Here is a 27556-nt window from a genome sequence, read left to right as displayed (position 1 = left end):
AGCTCCGTGGGGCGCGCTCAGCACGTTTTGTTGGCCTAGCTGACGGTGAGGAGATATTTCCCCGCAGGGCAGGCAGCAGGAGTGCGGGAACCGCAAGGGAGAGAAAGTTGGGCCTGGTGGGGCGAGGAGCCCCGGCCCCAGGTGGAGGGAGGCTCGCGGGCACCCCCAGGGCTCCCAGCACCCCCGCTGCCCCCCGCAGGATCCGTCCCCTGCCCCCGGCCGTCCCGGGGCCGACCTGCGCAGATGCTCCCCGCGTTTTCCGTGCTCGGCTCCTGTCACCTAGCAACTGTGCATCTTCTCGCACGGCGGCGGCGTGAAATAAACGGTGCCGAGCAGGACCACGATCCCTGCCGGGCCGTGCACCCGCGGCCTGCAGCGGGAGGCTGGGCTCGGGCAGCCCCGCGGGTGCCGGCCCGCAGCCCGCCACGAGGAGCGGCTCCAAAACCCCTGCTCGTGCTTACCCCTTCCCCAAAGCCCCGGAGTTCGGGATCTGTGCCAGTCCTGTGATACCGGGTGCATCGGGAGGCGCTTTCTGCCCGTGCCACGCTCACTTCTCCCGTTTGGGGCGGGATCCCAGTGCCAGCCCGACTGGGGTCCTGGGGCTGAGCTCCGTCCCCTGCTTTCGCTTAGCGCCGTGTTTCTGGGAGCCGAACACGGGCAATACCTTTCCATTTATAGTTTTAGCGAAGCATGGTTGGATTCCGTTCCAGTCATTTTTTATCTCGACTAAAATGTCGGTTTTGAAGGCCTATTATTAGCAGTTTTGTATAGCTTCTGGATTACTGCGGGTAATAATGAATCACCCTCTGCAGCAGTGATATAGGTACTCTCAGCCTCCCGACAGCCACCCTGTAAGTTACGCCTGTGGCTGGGAGCAGAAAACCCCCGATGCTGATGGGTGGGCTCGAAATACGGCGCTCCAGATCCTGCCGTGCTTCGGTGCCAGGCCTCCCGTCAGCTCAGCTCCAGCTCGGCCCAGCTCCAGCTCCTGGTGGCAGCCCCGAGCCCGTGGCTCTCAGGGTGCCCCGTGTCCCCCGAAGTGTCCCACACATCCACCCCGAGGCCTCGGAGAGGGAGAAAGCCCAGGCTGCACCCCGCTTGGCTTCCAGCCCCCTCCCCAAAACGGGGTTTGGTCTTCTGCAGGCTGGGCAGCAGGGGCGCCTGACCCTAACCGTGTGCAGGTTTATAGGGTCTGGGGAAAATGCAGGTACTTCTAGGGGATTTGTTTCTAGTAAAGATCTCCAGGAAAACATACCCGAGGGCTAATAATAGGGATTTTCCACCTCCAGCAGTGCAGGAGACGATGCATCCCCTCCCCTCTGATCCCCTTAAAGGGTTCAGTGGGCTTCCCTGTGGCCCCAAAGGCCTGGGGGAGGCACTGCCAGAGCCCTCCTGCCTGCTGCACCACGGCACCACAGGGACCAGTGCCTCATCTGTGTCGTGTGTGTCCCTCGGGACAGCACTGGGGACAAGGCTGGGGTGGACTCAAACAAATAAAGCTCACCCCGACCCACTGTTCTGCGAGGGGCCGCCCCACAGCCCGTCCTTCCGTGTACAAATCTCGCCCTGCAGAGCTCAGCTGCAAGGGAAACGTGCTGAAAAAATCCCTCCTGGAGCTTTCCATTTCTGTGAAATCCTCCAGCGCGTTCCCTGGTAAACTCAGCTGATGGAAACTTGGTTTTCTTATTATTGTTTTGGTCTGGTTCCCATTCGGGAGGGAAGAATCCGGCCTCCGAAATTTACTCCAGGCTGCCTTCGCTGACGGAGCTCACTGCACAGCTAGGAAAGGAAGCTCTGGCACTAGTTGTAGGGCAGGAGTTTTGGGGCAGCCTCCTCGCCCCTGGCTGAGGTCCGGCACCCAGGCAGGTCTCGGGGTCTCACCGGGACCTCCTGCTCCGGCTCATGCTGGGGAAGCGGCAGCGAGGTGGCTGCGTTACGGGGCAGAGGGGAACGCGGGCGCTGGAAGCCCTGGGATCCTGCCTTCCGCCCCGCTAAAACGGCTGTGGGCACCCTGGGCCGTGTCGGAGAAACTTCAAAGCAGCCAGCACACCACCTCCTGTTAGCGGGGAAGGCTGATGAATAATAGAGTGGACCCACCCACTCTCACTCTAATCTGTCATGTTCTATGGAAATTAAGCCTTTCTCTTACAAGAAGGCAATTTGTGCTCTTGGCATCCTCAGCGAGAGCGAGCTCTTGTCTCTTCTGTGGGATTATTGATACCCTTTGTACGAAGTTAATGCGCTGCTTAATTGGGCTCTTTGCCTGCTCTGGAACACTCCCCCCGAGCGTCCTGTGGGGCCGGGGCGGGCAGGGGACCCTCAGAGCCTCTTGCAGCCACCACAACGTGTCTGGGGCCAGCTTTGTGCTTCGGGACATCGCTCCCCAGCCGTCCCTTGTCCCCTGCCAGCAGGGAGCACAACCCTTTGGGAACAAACCCTGGGTAAACAGGCACCGCTCGCCCTAATGGGTTACAGGTGCAAGCCCGGCTGGAGGCAGGTGTGTTTTCCTTGCTCTGAAGGGGCTGGGGGTATAAACAAGCAGGGCGATGGGGCCATCCTGCTGTGAGCTCCCTGGGCTAGAAAGGGCTCCTTGTCTCCAGCAGGCACCGGAGTCAGGGGGTGTTGAGGGTTTTGCTCCCCTCCTTTGCTGCGCCCTGGCAGGGAGCGGAGCCCGGAGGCATCCTGCTGCCGGCCCTCGCATCTCCTGCCAGCCCAAACCCACTGCAGCCTTTGAAGAGCCCGAACCTGAAAGGGGAGGCGGAAGGGAAAGGAAGGATGGATCCGGGGGCTGCCCGGCCCTCGGGAGCTGGGGAAGGGAGCGGGGGGCACCGGGGACAGAGGTGCCCAGGCGGTGCCGGGAAGAATCGCTCCTTCTTAGCGAGCCAGGGGGAGGCTGGAGCCGACGCCTTGCGTGCTTTGAGGAGTGAGGAGCTTCTGTGTATCCCACGGCAAGCCGCGTCAGGAATGAAGGTGCGGGAGTCCAAAAGCAATAGGTTGGGAAAGCCAACGTCGGGGTCAGGCGGCAGCGCTGCCAGAAACCAGCTATGCTAAACGCTTAAATCCTTCCTTCCGCCGCCTCGGGACCTTCTCTGCTTCAAAGGGGGCCCTTGGAGGCAAGGGAACTGCTGTTTTGGGGGGGTTATTCTGGTAGGTGAAGTTCTCCCTTCTGGGGGGTAGTGAGGGCAGGTTGGTATCAACCCAAGGAGCTTGAGCCACGGGAGCTGATGGGATGAGGCACAAACCCACCTGCCTGGGGGGCCTCTAGCTTTCCATCCCAAACTGCCCCACGCAGGGATGTTCCCCACCTCCAGATCTGGTTCCCATCAGCTGGGACCTCCCTAGAGAGCCCCGGGGCTGGGAAGCGGCAGCGGGGGGCACCTTGCCCACGGGGGGGCTGGATTTGGGGTCTGGAAACTGAGGGCCAGGGGCAGAAGGAGGAGGGAGAGCACCCAGGCGGTGTGGAAAGCAAGCCATAAGGCATGGGAAGGAAGGAGCAGTGCCAAACCCGCGGGCTCCTCTCCAGCTCGTCAGCTCCTCAAAGCGAGCACGGCAGTCGGGAGGGGAGGAGAGGAGAAGGCGGCGAGCTGCGGCTCACCGAGCGCTGGGGTGAGCCGAGGGGACAAATGTCGGAGCAAGGAGCGGGGCCGGTGGGCTGGAGGCTACCGGAGGAAGGGGAAGGAAGAAAGCAAACACGAGCAGGAACGTGTGTAACTCATTTCACGAGAGAATTCGCAGAATCGCTGAAATGTACCATCGGGGACCAAAAATGGAAGAAAAATTCCTTAGCCCGAGACAAGCTGACTCGTATTTAGAGCTTTTATTTCTCGTTTCAGGAGCAAGGGGAGCAGCAGCGTTTTGATCAGGAACAAACCCTGGCCAAGCCCAACATGTGTGCGAGAGGCCGTGGTTTGCATTAGAAAAGGCTTTAGTATTGTGCCGAGGCTTCCGAGCGCGTCTTGATGAGGGTGATTTTCAACTGCTCCAGGGGCACGGAGGCAGGCAGGGCACCGAAAAAGTCCATGTGGCTCCAAAACAAGATCCGAAGGCGTCGCTGAGCCCTGCCACGGCCGACGCTGTCCCCCTGGGATTCCTCTGTGCCCGATAACCTGCTGCTCCCCGCGCCTTTGGGGCGCGCATCGCTGCAGCCAGCCCCGTGGCTTTAGCAATGCCGAGGGCTGCACAAGCAGGAGCCGGTGCAGATTTGCCGTTTCCTCCTCCTCCCCTGGCTCCAGCTGCCAGGGAGCAAATTATGGCGTGTGTTAAAAACCTCCGGGTTCCCGCAGGCCCAGGCCACTGCCTGTGATCTGGTCGAGGCCTCGCCGCAGCGGCTGCTGCCGGGGAATCGGTGGCCGGAGGCAGGGAGCTGCTGGGCTCGGGGTGGGATGTGCTGGCACGGAGAGGAGCACTTGGGGGGATAAAGCATGCCGGCACATCCCACCCCAAAAATGTGCTCTGGGGGCCGGCGGGGAGGAGGCAGAAGTGCCACCTACCCGCTGTGCACGAGGGAGGGGAAGGTCCTCTGGGTGATCAGACACAAGAGGAGCAAAGAGGCTTGGAAAAGACAAGGACAGGAGTGTGATCCGTCCCCTGGCCAGCAGCAGGACCTTTGGAGCCTCTCTGAGGCTCTCCAGGTCGATGGTTTGGCCCCAGCCCTGTCCCCTGCCGGCTCCCCAGCAAGCAGGGAAAGCTCCCTGCACGGCGGCAGCTGTTGGAAACCTCTCACCCCTCTCTCAGAGGGCTCTTTATTGACACCCCTCTCCCAACAGCCGAACGCTTCTGAGATTTTCTCTTTGCAAAGCAGCTCACAGGAGAGCTCTGGCTCCCAGCCCCCCGGCCTCCTGCCCGCCCCGCTCCCACCGAGCCCCCAAATCGCCCGGCCGTGCCGCCCTCTGATCCTTTTTTCCCCCCCCCCTCTAGACAAAATAACAAGCTCTCTCCTTTCTCGGGACCGCTCGCTTCTTTTCCAGACTTGCCTCAACTCTTTCATCGTGCCAATAAAAAAGCAAATGCATCACACGTTGGCCGGGGAGAGCGGAAACCCTTAAACATCTAAGAGACGGCAGCGCTGGGCTGTGTTTTCCGAGGCCAGGCACGGCCCCCGATGCCCTGTTAGGTCAAAAGCCTTGCTCTGAAGGAGGAGAGAGGGGACTTATTAAAAACCTTTCCTACTTCTCGCTCCCAGGGCCCGTTTCGGAGGGCCAGAGGCCGAGGCGTGAGCCGGGAGCGGGGCTGCCGAGGGGGAAGGGCAGCGAGCCCGTGGCGTGCAAACAGATTGTGCAATATTTGCCTCGCACAGAGCTCCCATTGTAAAGCCTGGGAGTTCTGCTTTCAATAATTCCCCTGCTCATAATGCCCCATTGACTGGCGAGAGAAAGGCAGTATTGAGGGCTGAAGGGGCTCCGGCCCCAGGAAGGGTTAAAAAATAAAGAAAAGGTGGAGGGATAAAAAAAAAAAAAAGAAAAGAAAGAGAGAGATTTTGAGGCTTAGTTTGAAACTTTGCTGTGTGGCCCTCATGGTAAATCGTGGCCGCGGAGAAGTGTGCAGCCTGTTTGTATAACCCGGCGTGCAGCAAACGCCGTGGGAGCCAAAGCACAAGTGCGGCCAGAGCCGGGGGGTGGTGGGGAGAAGCAGCAGGAAGGGCCGTGATTATTTTAATTCTTGCCCCAGGCCACATAAAATTAATAATGGAAAAAAAAAAAAAAAAAGAGCTAATGTTCAAATATTTGGTTAGAGAAACAGCTGTGCAAATGCAAGCTGCTGTGCCAGCTGCAGGGACACGGAGAAAAACGGCCGGGACGTTGCTCCAGGCTCACGGCCTCGGCTCCTGGCGGTGGCAGGAGAGCACCCGGCACCCGTCCACCAGGCTAAAAAACACCAAAAATGAGCCTGATCCTGCAGGGGTGTGGAAATATTTGGTTGGGGCATGGGATGCTGCCCGTCCCCGTGAGCAGGCGGAGGATGCTCTGCCCGTGGAGCCGCTGCCAGCCCCATAGGAGCACCCGGCACGGCCCCGTGGGGCTCCCCGTGGCCTCGGGCACCCCGGGTCGGGCTGGGAGGGAGGCGGGTGTGGGTGCAGCAGGGGGGAGCAGGGGTGTTTGTGCCCGGGGAAGAGGCAGGACAGAGGCAGGCAGCGGCTGTGGGCTGGGCTGCGTAACGCCAGCTCGCTCAGCAGATGCAGCCAGGCCAGCTGCCAGGGGAAGCCTCCCCGTTGTGCAACGCCGGAGCTCTCCGAGGGAGCTCCTGGCTCTTGAGACATCTCCGAGCGAGGCCGGACAAGTGGCTGCCCTGAATTCAGGGCGGTCGGGGGGGGAGGCTACAGGCCCTGAGAGCTTTTTCCATGCGTAGACCTTGTGATGCGTTGATCACCCACGGAGCAGCCTCGCAGCTGGCTAAAACTGTCTGACCCCGAGCCTCCAGAGCTGTCATTCCTTCCCCTGCCTCCGTCACGCTTCTTCCTCTCCCTCCTCCTCCTCCTCGCTCCCAGCCGCTCCCATCTCATCCCTCCGCTTCGAATGATTCCAGCAGGGCTGGTCTGAGGGTACCTTTCCTGCTGTTCCTCCTGGGATCTGGAGAGCTCCCCCCATGCCTCTCACCGCCTTTCACCCTGCCATTGTTTCCTGGAGGACACCCCGGGCTGCGTCCCCTGGGACGCTTCTGCCCGCTGTCACCCCAGCCCTCAAAGCAGGGTCCCTGCCGACAGGTTCGGGGTTTGTGCGCTCCGCCAGCAGGGCCTTCGGCTCTCGGAAAACCTCCCCGAGACGAGCTAACCCGCTGGCTTCCCCCCCTAGACCTGAGGCCAGCTGGGACCCACCGGTGATTTCCCTGGGCCGGCTGCACAGGCGGTCCCCTCTCTGTGCCACCGCGTGCCTGTGTCCGTGCCGCCGGCTCCTTCCCGTCCTTCGGCCCTCTGAGCCACCAGCAGCAGCTTGAATTCCAAGTGACTCTTGCAGCCGGTGCTTCCTCTGCTGAAATCCTGCGTGGGCAGGATGTGACCCACCACGTGGCTGCAGCGGCCGTGACACCGGCCCACCCCTGCCTGGTTTTTCCTCTCCTGCACGTCCCTCCCAGCCCTCTGCTGTGTCCCCAGGTGCTGTCGCACGCGGGCTCTGCTCCAGCCCTGCAGGGATCTGTGCTGCCACAAACCCTTCCCGTGCCACGTGCAGGCCGGCCGGTGCCTCTCAGCCCCGACACCTCCAATGATTCCCCCTCCGATCCGTAATTCAGCGGGTCCTGTAAAAACTTCCCCCCCCGTGGTTTGGAGGGGTTAGCAATGGCAGCGCGTAGGGAAAAGCATTCAATAACACCCTGTCATTAATTTCCAGCTCTGTTATAAACAAAGAGCGTAAAATAGCCGTGTTTGCTAAGTGGAAGCAGGCTGGCTGTGGCAGGGAAGGCACTGGGTTTGAATGTTTCCGAGAGAAACTCGTCCAAACCAACTATTATTGAGCGTTTGGAAGGAGCTGGGATCGCAGTCCCTGGCAGTAACCCTGCCCGTGACCCAAGGTTTGCGGGGAGCCACGTGAAGGGGGCTGCATGTTGGGATGCTCCGTGCGTTCCGCAGCTCCCGGTGGCTCGGGGGGGCACGGAGAGGTAGGTGCGGGGCCCCCAACCCCGGCTGCTGGGGTCTGTGGGGAAAAAGAGAGGAGCACACGGCACCCCGGCATCAGGGCCGCCTCCTTTGTGAACCAGCCCCCAGCCCTCTTCCCCTGCAGTCAGGCCCAGGTTTTTCTGCGAGGAGGGAGTTTTTCGTCGCTGAAGAAGTCAGGGGAGCGCTGGGAAGGAGAGTGGGGAAGGGAGAAGAGGAGCGGGCGGAAGGAAAGAGTGATTAACCCCCGGGGATTAATCAAACCTCGCTGCAGGGTTTGACCCGGCCCTGCAACACCGCTCTGAGCGAGCAGGGATTTCTGCCAGCAGGGAAATGCAAATCTTGGGCACGGCTGGGACAGGCCCCGTCCCTGTCCCCATCTCTGGCCCTGTCCCTGTCCCTGTCCCCATCTCTGGCCCTGTCCCTGTCCCTGTCTCTGTCCCTGTCCCCTCTGCCTGTTGTCCGAAGCCAGGAGGGAGAAGCCCACCCTCCTTTCCTTTGGGTCCCCCCAGCCCACGGTATCGGGGAGCCCGTGCAGCACCTTCCCATCCCTCCCCTTGGTGGTCCCCGTGGGGCAGGCTGGTACGGGATGTGGGGAGATGGGGGGTTCGGGGGGGGGGCTGGAGGTGTCGGGGGAAGGACAGCGGCTGGGGCAGAGTGGGGGAGAGCCCAGAGCGGGGACGTGGCAGGGGGGACGCAGAGGAGGAGAGCCCAAGGAAAGGGTACCCAGGGACACGGGGGGACCCACGGGAGGAGATCCCAAAGGAGAACCCAGGGGAGGGGACGTGGAGGGGCCTGGCAGAGGGAAGCCAGGGGGAGCGGGCGGCGGTGGGGGGCCCGCAGAGGGGAGCTGAGGGAAGGGGGCCGGGGGGGCCCGCAGAGGGGAGCCATCTGGCTCTGCGGCTCCTGCGAGCAGAGCTGTGCGGCAGAGCCATCCCAAAGCCCCCGCCGAGCCCCCGCCGCTGCAGCCCTGCGGTCCTAAAGCCAGGCAGTGGCTTGGAGGGGGTGTGCTGGGGTGTCCCGTGTGCTGGGACCCTCGGGCCCCCGTCCGGACACGTGCACGTGCCCAAATGTTCACCCGCATCTCCCAGAGCTCACCTCCCGGCTCCATAAGGGGTGGGGGGAACGTCTGTGGGCTTGTGCTACCAGAATCCCCCCTCCCGTGCCGAGTCAGGCAGGGCCCCTATTTCACACCAACCCCTTCCCTGGGCTAACGGTGGCCACGGCCAGTCCCGATGGCCCCTCTCTGCCTCAGTTTCCCCACCCACAAAACGGACCCACCTCCCCCCGTAGCGCTCAGCATGCCCTGGGGCGGCTTTCTTCCACACCAGAGGTGTCCCCATAAAGTTTTTGCAGCCCCCCCCCCCCCCTTTGCCCGGGTGCTCTCCGGGTGGTGGTCCTTGCACCCATGGGTGGCCGTCCCCAGGGGGCTTGGATGGACGCCGGGGGTCCGGGGGGCTGCGGGCACGGGGTCCACGAGCTGCACGTCCCGGGGCTGAGCTGCGGCGAGGCGCGCAGCCACGCTTAGGACCCTGCAGGCTCGGGTCTTCCCAGCTTTTTCCTGGAGTTGCTGAGCGAGCGGGGAGGGGCCGAGCCTGCGGCTCCCCATAAACCTGGCCGCTTTGCCCACGGCCCAGCAGATGTGGGGGCTCTCCTCGTCCCCCCGCAGCGCGGCCACAGGCTGCGTCCCGCTGCCCTCGGACCCGGGCGTCTCGCCTGCCCTCCCCGCCGCGCTGAGCCCGAGTTTCCAGAGCTCTCTGCACAGTTGGGAAAGACTTCGGGGCTGGCCGAAAGGAGCCGGGTGAGCACAGAGGAAAAGAGGGAGGGAAAAGAGGAGAGAAGAAAAAAAAAAAAAAAGAAAAAAGGGGGGGGGGGAAATCATGGTGGTGTGGGCTTGCCAAGAAACGCTTTGGGAGAGGACGGTGAGAAAAGGAGACGGCAGCTCTTCCCCGAGGGGTGAGGACGGGAGCCCAGCACCTCTGGGCTTGAACTTTAGCACCCTCTTCTGCGAAAGCGCAAGGAACAGGATCGCCTCATCCTGAGCGAGCCGGGAGAAGCCAGCCGCTCTCTCCAGCGAGGTTTTTTCTGTGCTGCTTTCAAAAGACACACCAGGAAGAGAGCGCAGAGGAGGCAGCCAGCGCTCGTGGCGCTCGGGACGCTTCGTGAGTAGCCGTGGGGCTGTTGCGAATCGCCGAGCGAGGAGTGCCAGGGTGTCCGCTCGCCGCGCCGCGATGCTTGCTTGCTTTTGACTGAACGCGACCCAGCACGGCGGATTTATCTCCTTGTGTGTGTGCCTCCATGGCAGCTCCTCCCGCAGGGGCCGCGGGGGGCAGCCCCTAGGTGGGGGGCTCTCGGAGGAGCGGGCATCCCGCGTGGCCCTGGGGCGATGCCGGCACAGTAGGGCCAAAGGCAGGCGGCACCCCCCGCTCAGGATGGCTGTGTACGCCCTCACGGGCTTCTCGCTGGTCAGCCTGCTGAGTTTTGGCTACTTGTCCTGGGACTGGATGAAGCCCGGCTTGGTGGCCGACGTGCCCATGGGCCCCCTGGAGAAATCGCTGCCGCCCGCCTTCGCCCGGCCGCCGCACATCATCTTCATCCTGACCGACGACCAGGGCTACCACGACGTCGGGTACCACGGCTCCGACATCCAGACGCCCACCCTGGACAGGCTGGCAGCCGAGGGCGTGAAGCTGGAGAACTACTACATCCAGCCCATCTGCACGCCCTCCAGGAGCCAGCTGATAACCGGACGGTAAGCCCGCGCCCCCCGCTGCCCCACGGGTCCCCTTCTGTCCCTGAGCCCAGGTTTGAGCCCAGCTCACCGCGAGGCAGACGCCCCAGAGTATGGGATTGTGCTGGAGGGCCGCTAGGGAAGGGGTCTTGCTGGCTCTGGGGGGTGAAAAGTTGATTTTTTGCCTGGTTTAATAACAGCACGTGGCGGGTCACCAAGGCCACAAATGCAGATGCAGTTGGGCAACCAAATCACGTTGGGAGAAGGCGGTCTGTGGCCACGAGGGCCTCTGGTGGCAGGGGGAGATGTCCCCGGGGCAGTCCCATGTGGGTGACACCGGGGTGCCCAGTCTCTGGGGTGGTTTGCTCTGCGTTGGCCCATGGGGAGTCACAGAATCACAGGATCGTTAGGGTTGGAAAAACACTCCAAGATCATCTGGTCCAACCGTCCCCCTACCACCACTGCCACCCACTAACCCACGTCCCTGAGCACCACGTCCAACCTTCCCTTGAACGCCCCCAGGGACGGTGACCCCACCACATCCCTGGGCAGCCCATTTCAATCCCTGACCATTCGCTGCTGGGCTGCGGGGTGGAAGGGTTTTCCTCCCCCGTGGCTGCTGCCTCTCCCGCGGGCCCTGCCTTTCCCTCTGCTCGTTCAGTGCTGCACGGCCCGGGGCAGGGCACCTCTGGGGCGTGCAGAGCAGGGGAGGACGGGGATCTGCACACAGCTGGGGCACTGCAAACCCTTTGGGATTGCTGAGCAGCTCCTGCTTGTCCTGGCAAAGAGCCCAACAACTCCGCCGGGCCGGCAGCAGTGGGATGACCGATGGTGGCATCCTGGTTTTGAAAGATCAGGAGCCCAGCGTACTTTTGCAATGTCTCCTGAGTGTGTGCACACACACACACTCTCTTTTTTTGCACTTGCTTTCGGTACTTTTGTGTGGATAAGGAGTGCCCTGCTCTGGCACGGAGCTCGTCCCATGGGGTTGGGCTGGGTGACACAGAGAGCCACACGCTTTTGGGGTCTCCATAAGACATACTGCCGTCACCCAGCACTGCTCCCCACCGCCACCGATCCCTCTTGGCTCTTCCCCGGCAGGTACCAGATCCACACAGGGCTGCAGCACTCCATCATCCGCCCCCGGCAGCCCAACTGCCTGCCCCTCGACCAGGTCACCCTGCCCCAGAAGCTGCAGGAGGCCGGCTACTCCACGCACATGGTGGGCAAGTGGCACCTCGGCTTCTACAAGAAGGAGTGCCTGCCCACCCGCCGGGGCTTCGACACCTTCCTGGGCTCGCTGACAGGCAACGTGGACTACTACACCTACGACAACTGCGATGGGCCGGGCGTCTGCGGCTACGACCTGCACGAGGGGGAGGACGTGGCGTGGGACCAGAGTGGGAAGTACTCCACCTTCCTCTACGCCCAGCGTGTCAGCAAGATCCTGGCGTCCCACAGCCCCAGGGAGCCCATCTTCATCTACGTGGCCTTCCAGGCGGTGCACACGCCTCTGCAGTCGCCCAAGGAGTACATCTACCGCTACCGCTCCATGGGCAACGTCGCCCGCCGCAAGTACGCCGCCATGGTCACCTGCATGGACGAGGCGGTGAAGAACATCACCTGGGCCCTCAAGAAGTACGGTTATTACGACAACAGCGTGATCGTGTTCTCCACAGACAACGGCGGGCAGACCTTCTCCGGGGGCAGCAACTGGCCGCTGCGGGGGCGGAAAGGGACGTACTGGGAAGGGGGCGTCCGCGGCATCGGTTTTGTGCACAGCCCTCTGATCAAGCGCAAGCGCCGGACCAGCTGGGCGCTGGTGCACATCACGGACTGGTACCCGACCCTGGTGAGCCTGGCCAGGGGCAACCTGAGCAATGTCCCGGGCCTGGATGGCTACAACGTCTGGCCCGCCATCAGCGAGGGGAAGGAGTCGCCGCGAACCGAAATCCTGCACAACATCGACCCCCTCTACAACCACGCCAAGTACGGCTCCTTGGAGGACGGCTTCGGCATCTGGAACACGGCCGTGCAGGCCTCCATCCGCGTCGGGGAGTGGAAGCTCCTCACCGGCGACCCGGGCTACAGCGACTGGATCCCCCCGCAGACGCTGACCAACTTCCCGGGCAGCTGGTGGAACCTGGAGCGGCTCACCGACGGCCCGAGGAAATCCGTGTGGCTCTTCAACATCACCGCCGACCCCTACGAGCGCTACGACCTCTCGGAGCAGCGCCCGGACATCGTCAGGGCCCTCCTGCTGCGGCTGGCCTACTACAACCGGACGGCCATCCCGGTGCGGTACCCCGCCGAGAACCCCCGCGCCCACCCGGACTTCAACGGCGGTGCCTGGGGGCCTTGGGCGGGCGAGGACGATGTGGACGAGTGGGAAGGAGGCCGGGAGCCCCCGAAGAGTCGGAGCAAGAAGAAGAAGTGCAAGATCTGCAAGCTGCGCTCCTTCTTCCGCAAGCTGAACACCAGGCTCATGTCCAACCGCATCTGACGGGGGGCTCCCCAGTGTCGATGCAGCCCGGCCGGAGGGGTGCTGGCAGCGCCGTGGGGTGGGATGGAGGGAGAGGGACGTCCCGGGGGGTGCTCAGCGCCCTCCTGCTCCTCCTTGCTCTGGGGCATGCTGCCCCCAAAACGCTGCCCTCCATCCGGACCAGCAGCCGCAGGGAGGGTGGGTGGGCTGGTGGGTGAAGATGGGTGATGAGGCTCAAGGCTGAGCTGTGCACAGCCCCTTCTGAAGTGGGACATGTTTTTTTGGGGACCGTGCAGGCAATTGGAAGCTCTAAGTGTTGGCCATGGCAGCAGCACGAGGTGGAGGTGCCGCCGGCCTCGGCTGCTCTGGCTGCACGTTTCCCTCCGCGTTCCGCTGTAGATACATGTTCCTGACTTCCCACGTGCTGCCAAGCAGCTGTCTGCTTTGCTCTTGAGTTTCCAGGGCTTTCCCTAACCCACGACTGCCAAATTTCCCCGTTTTACTTCCCTGCAGAAGGACGGACTCCTGACCACGGATGTCAGACCCAGAGCCACCAGGGCTGGGCTCAGCCTTGCTGCCACGGGGACATCGCGTGGGGCCACAGCTCCTCTGCGCTGGTTTGGGGTGGCCAGGAGCAGCCCCGGAGCTGTGGCCCACAGGGACATGGCTGGAAGTGGTCCCCTGCTGCACAGAGAGGACAAATGGCTCTGCACAGCCCCACACGTGGGAGGCAGGTTTGTCCCACGCTCTGGCAGGCTTCACATGGGTCAGGTTCATCCCAGTTTTGCCTGGCCAGACCCCGCAGCTGCATGGCTGTAGGCACCCCTAAGTTCCTCCCCATCCGTCTTCCACGTGCAACCAGCTGAATAAATGAACCCAGGACAGAAAGATCTCAGGAAGGTCTGTGCAGAGCCCGATTTGCTCTGCTCTGCGACCACAAGACGTGCAACCATGGGGACACGGGGAAGGAGCATCCCCCTGCACCCCCCTCTCTTGCTGCCTTCGCTGCAGCCACCCTGGGGACACCGGAGCTGTCACCACGTCCCCTCGCCGTGGCCAGACCCCGCACCCCCAGCGATGCCCGCACTGGGGGACCCCCCCATCTGCCCGCCGAGGGGCTCCAGCCGATGCCTTGGTGTGGGGCCAGGCAGCGCGCAGGAGCGCGGGCAGCGAGCAAAGCGCCAAGCCCCCGCGCTTTCCGCAGGGTGCGAGCGCGCGTACGTGCGCTCAGATGGGAGCTGGCTTGGATGAAAGAGGGTAAATAGCTCTAAAAGCATTTTGGATGCATGGTGCATTTCCATTTACACAATGTGTTTTACATTTCTCCCCACAGGTTTCTCTTGGTGCAGCGTGTGTAGGCGAAGGCCCTGCTGTGAATTTTGAAAATAGTTATTTTTGTCTCTGGAAAATGAGGCCCGTTAGGACTTGTCAGCTCTTGGATGAGCAGTGTGGGCTTTTTTTTTTTTTTTTTCCCTCTCTCTCCCTTGCAAAATAACATTCATTTAAAATCTGTCATTGAAAGATGTGACAATTGGCAGCATGCACACTGAATACCTTTCAGTGCGCTTTCAAGCCCTGCGTGTGAGAGAGGGACGGGGACGGGAAGAGAATGCAATGACACGTTTGTTTTTTTTTTTTTTTTTTTTTTACTCTTAGCTGGATTATTTGGGGGAATTGGGATTTTCTATAGAAACAAAGAAAAAAAAAAAAAAAAAGCTGACAGCAAGGCATAATACAGGAGGCCCTCTCCTTGCAGGGATGGGAAGGAGTTTGCAAAGCCGGAGCCTGGCGGTCAGTGCGCCTGTCCCAGCCGCTCCTCGCATCCCTGTCACTGTGTTGCTGGCTCCGTGGGCACATCCCCTGCAGCAGGACAAGGGACGGGCTTCACAGGGGGCTCAGCTCCTCCACCAGCCCCACGATGCCCCATCTCCATCCCCAGCTCGCTTAGCAAGGTGCTCCGCCGGGACGTCACCAACCTCGTGCCCATCGGCAGCGTGGCTGCAGCGCCAGCTGCCATTTGGCAAAGCCTCCTGGCAAGCGGTTGCCAAATATAAACCGGCGCCTTGCAGGAGGAGGGTGCTCAGTGCTCAGCACGCAGGGGCTGAGGTCCCCCCGGGGTCCCGGCACGGGGCTGCGGGGTCAGGGGGAGCAGGCAGAGGGAGCGGGGCTGGCCCTGGGGCGGCAGCGAGGTGCGAGGAACAGTTTTCATTTCCATATTTATGTAAACGCATCCAAGTTTAGTCCTTCTTTTATTTTTTATTTTTTTTTGGTCAAAAATGGAAATTTCCATGAAAACGTGTTCGATTTGTTCTCCCTTCAGTTTTACTAATATCTCCAAGAAAAATGTTCACCTTGTCTTGTCTCGTTTCCAGTTTCTGATCTCCTGGGCCGGTGCCGGTTTCGCTCAGTCTAGCCAGAGTTTTAGGTCTGGGTTCTCTCCCTCTCTTTTTTTAAAGTTGAAATCTGAATTTTAACAAAAAGAAGCATCCGAAGGAAAGTGTGAGTCCCTGAAAAGAGGAGAAGTAGGCAGAAAAACCTCTGGGTGTTGGGAGAGAGTTGTTGTCCCTCTCTCAGCGCACCCAGGAGAGCGCTCGTCCTTCCCCACGTCTCCAGCCCTGCTGCGTCTCAGCCCCGCCAGCACCAGCACCCTTCCAGAGCTTTGCTGCTTTGCAGAATTTGCCCCTGGGAGCTCGAGTTAGGGTAACGGGGCTGGGGAACAGCGGGTGAGCAGCTGGAGAGCTTCATTTCAGCATCCTCTCATCCCCATCCCAGCACAGCTCACGAATGGTCCCAGCTGGGACGGCTCCAGCGGTGCCCAGTGCCGGGCAGCTCCAAGCCAAGGGCACAAAGAGAAATGTGCCAAAATCATGTGTTTTCACACCATTCAACCCCCTTGGGAGTGCCTGTGGGCTCTGGCTGGGAAGGGGTTAATGCAGCCAGTGGGCGAGATGCTGCCGAAGTGGCTCTGGAGAGCTCTTTGCCTTGCCGTGGTGCTGCACCGAGGGCATCTGTTTAAACAGAGAGGCTGAGAGCTGCGCGCTGGGAGCCGGGTGCAGGATAGGGCCCTGCCGAGGGGCTGGGATGGGGCTGGGATGGGGCTGGGGCAGGGGGGGTACGTCGGGGGGTGCTGGGGCTCTGTGCTGGGTGGTGAGAGCTGGGTTGGATGGATGGGATGGGATGGGATGGGATGGGATGGGATGGGATGGGATGGGATGGGGATGGAGATGAAATGGGGAGGACATGGGATGGATCAGGCAGGATGGGTGCACCTGGGAGCCCCTCCAGCCCCACAGACCCCTTCAACCTGAGTGAGCAGCAGCACAACAACCGGACATCTCAGCAGCCTGCCCGGGCAGGGGGACAGCCAGCACCCTGAGCACCGCTTGCTGGGGAGGGGGTGCTCTGTGCAAAGGGCTGCACCTCACGCCAGACCCTGGTGTCAGGGAAAAGCTGGCCCTGGGGACCCCCCTCCCACCAAAAACAGTTCTGCGTTGTTGCTGGCGTGAGCGCTGGGGCCTGCAGGGACAGGGCACGTTTGCAGACACAACCTTAAATGTAAATCAGCTCCCCTTACCACGGTATTTATAATCCCTTCCTAAAAATAACCGAGACTTCGGCTTCCCAGAGGACAGCAACTGAGCATCCCCCAGACCCCAGCTTGCGTGTGAAACTGTCCCAGTAATTCTGGGATCTCTGCAGCATGCGATCCGCTTGCTGTGCCTGTGAGACGCTGCTGGGGGCTGTTAGCCCATACGGGCCTGGGGGGGTGCAGGGGGGGCTGCTGCAGCCCCTCTGGGACTCGCTGGTCCTCCTGAGCCCCGTGGGGCTGCCGCCGATCCCACACGTGTGGGGTTTTTGCTGCGTGATCCCGAGTCAGACCACGCTGTCTTGGGCAGGCGGCCGCGGTGGGGAGCCCGGCGGCAGGATGCAGACACTGAAGATCTGCAGGCAGAGCTGTGGGGAGAGCGGGAGGCATTTCGGGAGAGGCAGCCCGGCGATGGAGAGGAGCCTCTGGGGATGAAGGTCTCCATCAGGCGGCCAGAGCCCAGCACGGCAGCAGAAGAGCAGCCCGGTGGCTGCATGTCGAAGGCTGCCAAGGAGCGGTGTTTTGGGGCTGCCCAGCTCCAGCCAGCTGGGAGAGGAGATGTCGGCCGAGGAGAGGTGTCTGAGGGACAGGGCTGGGGTTTTGCCCGTCCCCTGGGCCCAGGGACCCCCGTGCTGGCTCCCGGCCCGGAGCAGGGATGTCCCACCCGAAGCCGTGGCTCAGCCTCGCGCTGTGCCCAGGGACGGGGCTCGGCGCACGGCGGGTCCCAGGTGGGAGAATTTCAGTCGCAACGCTGAACATGCCCGGCACTGAGAAACCCAGCTCCTCCTCTCCTTCAAAGAGGGAAAAATGCTGATAAAAAGGGGTAAAAAACAAACAAACAAAAAAACACAGAGGAGGCCGGCAAGGGAGAAACCCCTCCTGGAGAGCCCTGTCTGTGCCGGGCTGCACAAACCCCACAAACCCTGCACACCACGGGGGGCTTTGCTGGGATGGGGGGCACAGGGGGCTGCCTTCTGCATCGGTGTCCATCCCTGCCCTCAGGGACAAACCCACACGGGTACGCAGGCATTGGGGCGAGCACTGCTCCCCGTCCCCATCCCGCTGCCCTCGGGGACCCTGTCCCCAGCCCCGTGTCCCGGCCACGAGTGGGAACGGGGCCCCTGCCGCCACGGCTGGATGCGGGGACGCGAAGGTGGGGATGGAAGCGGGTAATGGTGCAATTAATGGAAAAGCCATTAGACCTTTCTCCTCCTCCCCCTCCTCTTCCTCACTCAGCCACTTGCTGTCCTCCTCCACTTCCACCTCCTTTCTTCTCTCCCTCTCCCCGCTCCTCCTCTCTCTCCTCTCAAAGATTTCTCCCTATTTTTGTCTGGTTAGAACCTTTTCTTTTCCTTTTAACCCTACAGTTCCCCGGAGGGAAACTACATCGGCCTCGTCAGCCCAAGGCAACGCCTTCCGTGGCCACCCAGAGCCCCTGCTGCCGGGGCCCTTCTCCTCCTGCAAAAATGACCAGAAATGGGGTAAAACCCCAATTGGGGGGCAGAAACTGGGCAGCTGCAAGGCTGGAGGTGGGGGTGCTGGCAGCAAGGCGTGCTTAGGGGGAAACCTTTCCCCCGAGGCCTCGGATCTCGTTACTCCACTTTCATTGCCCTTTTTCATTTTTTTTCCCCCTTTTTTAAACCAAGGGCTCCCCTTGTGGCGTGTTTCAGGCCAAGCCGCTCTCCCCACAGAGGGGGTGACCCCCGGGTGCCGGCGATCGGGGTCAGGCCCCCCCGGGGGACCCTGCTGCTGGCGGGGCGGTTCGGGGACCTGGGGACCTGCCACGGTTTCGCTGCCTTCTCCTGACACACTTCTGCTCCATCCGCTGCCGCCCGCCCCGGTCTGCACCAGCCCGTCCCCACCCCCCCGCAGCCCCCCAGGGACGCTGCTGCAGGGCACCAGCAGGGCCTGGATTTTTTTTTTTTTAATTTTTTAATTTTTTTTTTCGGGGGTGGGGGGGAGCAGTTGCTGGGGCGACGGCATCCTCCTGCAGCATGGAAACCCAGGTTTCCATGGAAACCCTTTTTGCCCCAGTTATCCTGCCACCGCCACGTCCTTCAATTTGCCTTCAGGGTTTGCATTTTGGATTTGCCCCCCGCCCCGTCCCCGCAGAGGTCGCGGGACCCCCGGGCAGCCCCCCCGGGGCCGGGTCCCCCATCGGGGCCTTGGTCCCCAGGGCGGGCGGCGGGTTTGGGATGCAGTTGCCCAGGCAACAGAAGCAGGGCGTTCCTGGCAGCGGTGGTCGCCATGGGGACGGGGATGCTGACGAAGGCTTGTGAGGCTGAGAAGACAAATTGCCCTCATCATTATCTCCGGGCTTGTCAATCAAACATATTCCCTTATTTACCTCGGCGAGGAGAGAGCCCCGGGAGCACACGGAGAGGGAGGGAGCGAGAGGAGAGCTGCTTGCCCCGAACTCCGCACCGGGAGGGAGCATTCCCAGCCCCTCGGGATGGCCACCATCACCTGCAACCGCTTCACCGAGGAGTACCAGCTCTTTGAGGAACTGGGCAAGTAAGTTGGAGACGGGGCTTGGATGCGCCCCGGCTGCACGGGGCTGTGTCCCGGCTGGGGCTGAGCCTCGGCAGGGCTGGGAAGGGATGGATCCGGGGAAGGACGATGGGCACGGAGAAAAGGCACCGGGGAGCAGCGGGGGACTGAGGTTAGGAAGGGGTCCCCCAGCCGCAGCCCTGCCAGCTCAGTCCCTTCCCGAGTTCGGGTGCCGGCCGATGGGTGCAGCTTTCCCTGTGCCACATTTCGGGTTCAGGCTGGGGAAGGGGGCGGCTGCTCCTCTTAGAGAAGAGCAGCTCCTGAAAGAGGAGGCTGCCGCCGGCTCCCCCCGCAACTTCCCCAGCCGGGAGGAGGGACGGGACAGCCGAGGAGGGAAGCCCAAGCGGCGGGCGCCCCTCCGATTCCTTTGGGGAATTTCTCTGCGCGGATTCACCGGGGTTTGACAAGTCCCGCGGGAGACCCAGCCCGCCTGGCAGCCCCCGGAGAAACCCCAGCCAGAGCTGGGATTCTCCCACCCCATCCCCTGTCCCAGCCGGGTGTGCGAGTGCCCCACGTTGAGCCACGGCCGGGAGGGCTCAGTTTGGCTCGGCGGGTGCGGGTGTCACCGCGTGGTGCCTGCCAGGACGGATCCGTGTGTGGGTGTGGGTGCAGGGATCGCCTGCTGGGGTGGTGCTGGGGGGGCACTGAGCACCACGGGGTGGAGCAGGGCGCTGGTCCCAGCACCGTCCCTGTCCTCAGTGCTGGGCAGAGGGATGCTGCGTGTCTCAGTGCACGGCAGAGAGGGTGGATACGAAACGGGAGCACAAACAAGCAGGCGTGTGCCTCGCGTTCGGTTTCGGTGCCGCTTTTCGGAGCCGCCGTGTAAATGTGGGGTGCGTGGCCGCGCTCCCCTTGGAGCAGCTCGGAGGGAGCCCTGTGCACTGCGGGGTTGTCTCGGGAGCGGGGTGCCCGATCCGGCTGGCGGGGCGCCGGGTGTCGGATGTGCAGCTATGTCCGTCTGTAGGCATGGAAACTTGCTCCAGCCCCGCAGCCCCGCACCGCAGGGCAGCCTGCGCCGAAATGTGCACCCGCGCGCGCGTGGGCGTGCAGAACGGGGGCGAGAGAGAAAGGAGAGGACAAAGATGGAGAAAGCAAGAGGCTGAAACGGGGGGGGGGGGGGACTTCGTGCCAGGCTGAACGCAGCTGATGTTCCCTGCCAAAATGAGGGGTGGGGGGGCAGGTTGCTGCTGCAAATGAGTGCAGCTCCTCGGAGGCGTGCAGACCCCTGGTCCTGGGATGCGCTGGTGTGCACGCACATCCCCTCGTGCTCGGGGGGCTGGTGGGGAGCAGCAGCTGGGGAGCAGTTCTGCACTGTGCAGGCAGCCCCAGCCAGTGCTGCAGGCAGGGGGATGTGAACACCCCGAGGAGCTGGGCACGGCTGGGTTCGGGACCTGATTTTCCAGAGGTTTCTCAGCTTTTCTGGGCTCCGCGGGGTGCGCAGGAGGGACAGCAGTGCCTGCAGGGGTGCTGCTGGGCCCGGCGGGGCAGGCAGGGTGCAGGGGCCGTGGAGGGGAGCTTTCAGGCCAGGCACGATGGGGAAGGACCAGGATGGTTGCTGGAGGCGTTCGGGGCACGAGGCTTTGCCAGGCACTGACACAGCTCGGTGGGAGCCCAGACCCCGGGGCTGGCCGCACCCGCAGCACCGCAGCGGTGCACCTGGGCAGATGCATTTCTCCGCGCTCATGAATAAATGAGCAAAGGCAGCAGCAACGGCTCCCCGGCCCTGCGGGCATCACGCCCTGGGCAGCCTGGCCCACGCGACCTCCCCTGCTGCAGGAGGCGATGCAGGGGCTGAGCGGCTCAGCCCGGTGGCTCCTGCAGCTTGGAGCATCCCTCCGCAGAGCTCCCCTTGGCTGGGTGTAGCAGGTGTAGCACCCAGATGTGTTTCCAACCCAGGGCCCTCGCTGGGCTGTGGAGCTGGTTGGGAATTTTCCACTGGGATGGTTTCCAGCGCCTCCCGCACTTGCAAAAACCCAGTGGTTTCCCATGGGGAAATTTCCGCTTCGTGGGCTCAGGAAGGGAAACCAGGACGAGGCGCTGCACGCCTCGCTCTGCTGCCGCAGCCGCTGCCCGCAAGCTCAGCGGGGGCACCCCCAGCGCATGGCTGCTGGCCACAGAGCTGGCTGCCAGCCCTTATCTGTGCCCCCTCCACCCTTCCTGAGCTTCCTGCATTTCTCAGGGGTGTTTTCTACCCCAGAAAGGCCTTGGAAGGGTGCTGGGTGCCAGGCTGCTGCGCCCAACCTGCTTCTTTGCCACCTCCTCGGCTGCCGAGCATCCTGGCACCGAGACAAGCTGGGTTTTAGGATGATGCCACACAGCTGACGGCAGCACGGTGATGGGGCTTCGTGGGGGCGCAGAGGTGGGGAGGGGGCTCTGCAGACACTGCCCTGCTGGGCACGATCCCTCGGCGCATCACAGGCACGGGGCTGTCCCAAGCAGGGGACTTGGAGCTGGTCCCCTGTCCCTGCTGGGGAAAACCTCCTCCCGCAGCATCCCCAGGCAAAGCCGAGCTAGCAAGGGGCTGCCCTGCTCCCCCCAAACCGCCCCCGCAGCTCACAGGAGCTGAGGGACAGGGCGAGGAGCAGGGGTGGCGTGGGGGGGGGGGACGGGGAGAGGATCCTGCCCACGGCCACCGGAGTAGGACAAACAGAAAGTGCAGCTCCTCCGGCGCCTCCGAATCCGCCCCCGCAGCAGAGCAGGTTCAGGGAGAGGCTGGCGACAATTACCGTGCCGAGCGGTACGATCAGCCCCTTGGCTCCCTGAGCTGCAGGAGAGGGTTTTCATTAAATAGGGGAAAAAAAAAAAAAAAGGAAAAAAAAAAAAAAAGATACGGAGGAACAAAAAATCCCCAGCCCACACTCTTCTCTCTAGAAAGGAGATAAAATGCCTCGGAGGAGGAGGAGGTGTTGAAGAGAGGGAGGGCGGCAGCAGCGCAGCCCGGTGCTGGCAGGGAAGGTGTGAAGAAGGGGGAAGTGGAGCATCCCCGTGGCAGAGCCGCTGTGGGGGCTGGAGGGGCCCGTGGGGGGGCATGGGGACAGGGTCCGGGGGTCACTCCTGGCTTGGGGGACCCTGGCAGCAGCTGCAGGGCTGGGACCCAGAAGCAGGAGATGGCTGCGTGGTGCGCGTGGGCACGGCACGGCCGCCGGGACCCCCAGCGGGGTCAAGCACCCAGCCTGGGGTGCACAAACCCATTCCTGCGCCCCCTGGGAGCCCCGTCCTTCCCTCTGCCTCGCGGGAGGGATACCCACGTCCCTCCAGGCCCACGTCGGGTCACGCAGTGAAACCCTGTGTCCGGGTTGGGAGCCCCGGGCTGGGTCAGGCCGGGGGCGGTGAGCGCTCCCCTCGCCACCTGGGGTTTCCCCGCCGTGCTCATCGCTGCAGGCGTTCCCTGCACTGCCAAAGCAGCGGGGTGTCCCGAGGGAAAAAAGAGCAACGATGGGTCACGGGGAGGAAAGGAGCCCCCAGACCTGGTGCACACAGAGCTCCTGGTGGGACGGGGCGAGTGGCACCATGCGTACAGCCCCAGGCCAGCAGCAGCTCCAGTCTCCCCGGCTGTGTAAGGCTGGATAAGCAGCATTTCCCCCCTGAATTCCAGTTAATTCCCACCCAGGCTATGGGAATACAAATAACTCAGCTCTTTCGGTGGCCGGGATGAAACGGCAGGACTTTGAGCTCGGGAAGCGCCGGGCTCCTCTCCTCTTCCTTCTCCCCAGCTCCTGCCTGGCACGTGCCGCAGGCGATGCCGCACGGGGCGCGTGGGCTGGCGGCTCCGCTGGGGATCCTGCGTGCCCAGCCCCATCCCCTGCACCCCGCCGCTCGCCTATTCTGCTAAAGATCACACTCAGCCCCAAATTGCCCGTCTCCATCCGCCCCCACCGGTAAAATCAATTATCCACCGCTGCTTGGCAGCGCGCTCGCGAGCGCGGCCTTTTATTCCTCGCCGTGTAGCAGGAGCGGGGGAAGGTGGGGCGGGAGGTGGCGTTGCTTTTGATAGTTGTTATTTTAGCGATCGGAGGGGTTCGGCAGGAAAGGGAACCTGGTACAAAGGTGGTGCTCAGCGGGGCTCTGTGTGTGCGTGCGTGCGAGTGTGCGCGCACCGCCGCAGCCCCAGCATCGGCGCTCGCAGCCAGCGGGGATGGTCCTGCTGCTGCGGTGGGGTTGCAGCCACGGGGACCTTAAATCGGTCACCTGCAGCCACAGCGAGTGCTTGTGCCCGCTTCTGCAAGTTGCTGCTGTGTTTGCGAGGTCTAAAGCACTCAAAGAGAGGCACACACACAGGGTGAAGTGGCTTAGTGCTGTGCCACAACTTCATCCATTCCTGGTGTCCCTGGGGAGCCAGAGCTCCTGGTAAATCGTGGCCTGTTCTCTCCCGGGTGCTGGACAAGGCAGAGCTTGGAGGGAGGAAAGGTGCACGGTGCCAGTGCTGTGCCAGGATGGTGCCAAGGGGCAAATCCTGCGTTCATCCCCATGTCTATATATGCCTGTCCCCACATCCCCAAGGACAGTGGTGCCCGGGAGCTGATGGAGCACCCACCATGTTTCCTCCCCCCTCAAAAGCTCCTTACTCAGCTGGTACCTGTCCCCATCCCCAGCCCCAGCCCCATCCCCATCCCCATCACTGCCCTCGCCCCGCAGCACATTAGGGCTAAGCCATGTCCTCGCCCCCACGGAGCTCTTCACCTCCCTCTGGCTTCTTGTCTTCCCAGGGGCGCTTTCTCCATCGTCCGGAGATGCGTGAAGGTGTTGGCAGGACAAGAGTATGCGGCCAAAATCATCAACACCAAGAAGCTGTCTGCCCGAGGTAGGTGCTGCGGGTGTTTTGGGGGTCGGCAGGGCTTGCAGAGTGGGGAGTTTGTGTCCTTTACACCATGGTGGGAACCCCCTTGTCCCACCCCGTCCCCACCGCGGTGCGTACTGAGCTCCTCGACGGATGGGAACCAAAGGCACAAACATCTCGGGGCTGGGCCAGGGTCCCTGGGGACTCCTGCGGGGCTCAGGACCCCATTTCCCTGCTGCAACAGCCCCAGCACCCCACGCACCGTGTTGCAACGAAGCGTGGTTACAGCCTGGCAGCAAGGATCTGCTGACAGCCTCGGTGCTGGGCAGCAGTAATTTTGGGAGCATCACCTCCTGGAGAGGGCCCCGTCCCATACTGATGTATGCACATAAATGAAATGGGTCCTTTGGTGGGGGCTTGGCTTTATTTCGGTCTGGAGATGGGCACAAACCCCTCTGCGGGGTAATTTTGGGTGCGGTGGAGAGCGCTGGCTCCGGGACAAGGCTCTATCGGGTCCGTGCTGGCTGCTCCTCAGGGCCAGGCTGAGCTGATCCTGCAAACAAATGCTCCAGCCATCCCTCACCCCCGTGCAGGAGCTCCTGTGCCACAAATGCCTGGCAGAGGACCTGGGTGATGAGGACGGAGGGGACCAGATGGCCGCTGCCACGTCCCCTCTGCGGCTCCTCCTCGCCGGGTGCACCGGGGAGCACAGGATGGGTGCTGGGAGCGAGCGCCCTGCCGGGAGGCTTTAATTAACTCCCTGCCTCTGCTTCTCCCCCTGACGCCACTGCTCACCTCTGAAGGCAGAACTGAAATGCAGAAAACAGTGACAAACTCCTTGCTGACCTCAAATTGAGCCAGCGCTTGCCAAAGCAGCGCGGTGCTGACGCCCGGCATTGCGCGGTGGGCGCCCACCCGAAGGGGGGAGCCTGGCCTCAAGCCCCCCTTGGGAGGTGGACGTCCCCTGCCTAACCCTGCAGTTTGCCCTTCTCCATCCTCTCCTCGGGTTTGTGCTGTGCCTGCAACGGCTCCGTGTCCCTCTGTCACCTGGAGAGACCTCGCTCTGCTGGCCGAGGAGCAGCTCCTTTTGGAAAGCGTCCTGAGAGCCCCCAGCTGTGCAGTGCCGGGGTACGGAGACCCCCGGGGATGTGACACTGGCGGTGCCGCGTGTGAAGGGCCAGCAGGAGGGGGTGCAGGAGGAGAGGGGCGAGGGGAGCTGCAGAACGCCCCCGGGCAGCTTCAGGCATCCTCGCTGCTGACGCAGGGAGACTGCAGGAGAGAAACTGGAGATCTGGGGGGAGAAACGGTCTTGGGGTGCGGGCAGCAGTTGGGTTTGTGGGGTAGGACGGGGACCTGTGGCCAGGTGCTGCTGGGATCCCATCCCTTCAGAGGGACCCCCTGCTTTTAAACCCCCGATCCATTTTCCATTTCTCCTGCTTTTTGCTCATCTCCCCACCCCGTGCTGTTTGCACAGGATGCAGGGGACAGCTCGGCTGGGAGCAGTGCACGGACCCACGGCACACCTGGGTGCAGAGAGCAGCCGTGGATCGCATTTTCCTCCCCTTCCTGTGATGTCTGGCCTCTTAGAGCAAGCAAATTTGCTTTTGCCAAACAGCAGCAGCAATGCCGGACCTCCCCATGGGGAGATCGCCTCCAGCGGAGGGAACACAACCCCAAAAAGGGTTTCTGAAGGGGGGAAATGTCCCCACAGCCCAGGCACTTGAAGGCAGACGGGCTGGATGTGGGGCGCCCTGGGGAAGGCTGCAGCCCCACGCTGCGCACCCCGCGCATCTCGGCGGTTGCAGATTTGCTTCGATGCAGAGCGAGACTGCGGGGTGTGAACTTGCAAGGTAGCAGCAAGAGTGCCGAGAGACGAGCAGCCCTAATTATATCCCTGCCTCTCCCGGCTGCTGGGTTCCTGCGATCACCAACTGCCTTCAGACGGAGCTGCGGGGAGGAGGCAGCGCGGGGCAGGGAGCGCGGCGCGGGGTGCGGGGAGCAGCCAGTGGCTGCGGCATGGGGAAGGTGAGGGGCTGATGGCCCCGCTGCCACTTGGCATTTTGCTCTGGCTGGTTCCGTCTTCAGTGGTTTGGTTATTAGATTTGGGGGCCAGAAGGGTCCGTGCTGATTGCCTGTGCTTGGCTGAATGCGAGCAAACCCAGCAGGCACCTCCGAGGGGCTCTGCGGGGAGCTCGGGGCTTGTTCAGCAAAGGGAATGGCGATGGGGAGAAGGGGGCGAGGGCCATAGGAAACCCAGGACGTTTGCAGCAGCAGTGCCCAGGGGCTGGCTGGGTGCTGCGCCCATGCTGGGACAACGTCTGTCAGGTCCTGCTGCAGAACACCTCCCCGCAGCCATTGTTCCTTTGAAACAACGCAGAACAAAACAAGCACAAGAGACGGGTTCGCTCCTTGCCAGCTGCTCCATCCCCCTACACTTTTCCTGTGCTGGCAGCTCCTCCGAGAGCACCGGCGAGACCTGGCAGCAGCTTGTGCCCTTCCCCGGCCGCTAATTTAGGGCCGCTGCTTCTTTCAGATCACCAGAAGCTGGAACGAGAGGCTCGGATCTGCCGCCTCCTGAAGCACCCCAACATTGGTAAGCGCGTGCCGCAGGCGCCCCGTGCTGCTGCCCACCCTGCTCCCCCCCTCACCAACGCACCCCAGGCGCAGGGGGGGGGCACTGGGACGTGGGGCTGGGTGGAAAACCCATCCCTCCTCTTCCTCACCAGCTTCCTTCTCCAAACGGGGTCATGCAAAGAAAGGCCCCAGGCGAGCGCAGGGGGATCGAAGTAGGTCCCAACTAACCCAGTTGGCCGCACGTCCCTCCGGGAGGAGCGGGGCTGCAAGGGGACTATTTTTACCCCTCGGATGCTGTGTTCCTCTGCCTGCTCCAAAAAGCGGCTCCAGCTCCGAGCAGCAGCAGCAGAGCGGGGCGTGGGAGGAGCGATGGCGGGGGGAAGCGAAGACTTTCCCACCGGCCGTCCATCTGAGAGTAGCCTCCTTCGGAAAAGCTGTTTCAGGAAAACTCCCGAGCCCCTGCAAAAGACAAAAATAGGCCAGAAGGAGAGAGAGAGAGAGAGAGAGGGGAGGGGAAAAAAATGCAGCAAAAATTCCCAAAGCCCAGCCCTGACAGCGATGCTGATGCAGGCTGCCAGCACCCGGGGCTGGTCTGGGGGCCCCTCTGGGGATGAAGCACTTCTCCTCCTCCAGCAGCCAGGAAGGTGCAGACCTCGGTGGGCTCCTGGAGCTTTCGGGAAGGCAGCTGGGGGTAGGAAGAGAGCTCTGCAGCCTTTGCAGCTGGGAGCAGGAGGGAGCTGAGCAGCGCAGAGCAGCGCTAGCAAGAGGGAGAGGAGCCAGCACTGATGGGGGCACGGGAAAGCTGGAGTGCAGTGGTCCACCAGGGAGAAGACCCCAGGCACCAAGGGGCTGTGCTGGCTCTCTCTGGTTTCCCGCAGCACATTCCCATCCCTCCTCTCCCCTGGGAATGCCGTGCCGGGCAGCTGGGGGTGCAGGGATGTGAGCCTGCAGGGACGGGCTCCTGCAGGAGGGGCTGCACGGGGAAGCTGTGCGCAGGGTGCCCACGACCCCACAGCACATCCGTGGGGCTCAGTTAGGGACAGCTGCAGCTTCCCCAGGTGCTTTCACCTGGAGGGAAGGCTTGCTGGAGGGGGAAATTTTGGCTACGCCCACTCCTGGAGCTTTAGCTCTGGGTACCCATCAGTGTCTGACTCAGTACCAAGCTGTGCCCCAAGCCTGGCTCTTGGCACCGAACGCGGAGCTATTTGGCCACCACGGCGCTGCTGCTGTGCTCTTTCTGACTATGGTCAGCAACAGATGCTTGTAGGACC

At 62.6% G+C, this 27556-nt stretch overlaps 3 protein-coding genes across 7 annotated transcripts in view; 2 read left to right on the top strand and 1 right to left on the bottom strand.

Annotated features, from left to right (window-relative positions):
• The first annotated feature begins 9468 nt into the window (after positions 1–9468).
• On the top strand, positions 9469–15153 carry ARSI (arylsulfatase family member I). The gene is made up of 2 exons (XM_083798844.1): positions 9469–10337; positions 11418–15153. The coding sequence occupies exons 1-2, from the start codon at positions 10018–10020 to the stop codon at positions 12817–12819; spliced, it is 1722 nt and encodes a 573-aa protein (XP_083654970.1). The 5' UTR covers positions 9469–10017; the 3' UTR covers positions 12820–15153.
• A 3471-nt stretch (positions 15154–18624) lies between these two features.
• Positions 18625–27556, top strand: part of CAMK2A (calcium/calmodulin dependent protein kinase II alpha) — a 28309-nt gene continuing 19377 nt past the window's right edge. For all 5 annotated transcript variants that reach the window (XR_014572408.1, XM_083798841.1, XM_083798842.1 and 2 more), the window contains exons 1-3: positions 18625–18898; positions 23641–23735; positions 26245–26304. Coding sequence is in view for 4 of the 5 variants with exons in the window: in XM_083798841.1 (XP_083654967.1) it covers positions 18837–18898; positions 23641–23735; positions 26245–26304 (217 nt within the window). In the remaining variant the exon portion in view is untranslated. The remainder of the gene's footprint in view (positions 18899–23640; positions 23736–26244; positions 26305–27556) is intronic.
• LOC310881461 (uncharacterized protein) lies at positions 23921–27431 on the bottom strand. Its single transcript, XM_083798843.1, has 2 exons — positions 26514–27431; positions 23921–24264 (listed from the first exon to the last, which is right to left on the bottom strand). Exons 1-2 carry the CDS (start codon positions 27303–27305, stop codon positions 24058–24060), a joined length of 999 nt encoding a protein of 332 aa, XP_083654969.1. The 5' UTR covers positions 27306–27431; the 3' UTR covers positions 23921–24057.

Source organism: Anser anser (genome assembly GCF_964211835.1).
Source record: "Anser anser genome assembly, chromosome: 14".
In the NCBI taxonomy this organism is placed as follows: domain Eukaryota; kingdom Metazoa; phylum Chordata; class Aves; order Anseriformes; family Anatidae; genus Anser; species Anser anser.
The sequence above is the reverse complement of the archived record's forward strand: the minus strand, read 5'-3'. Positions and strand labels throughout refer to the sequence as shown.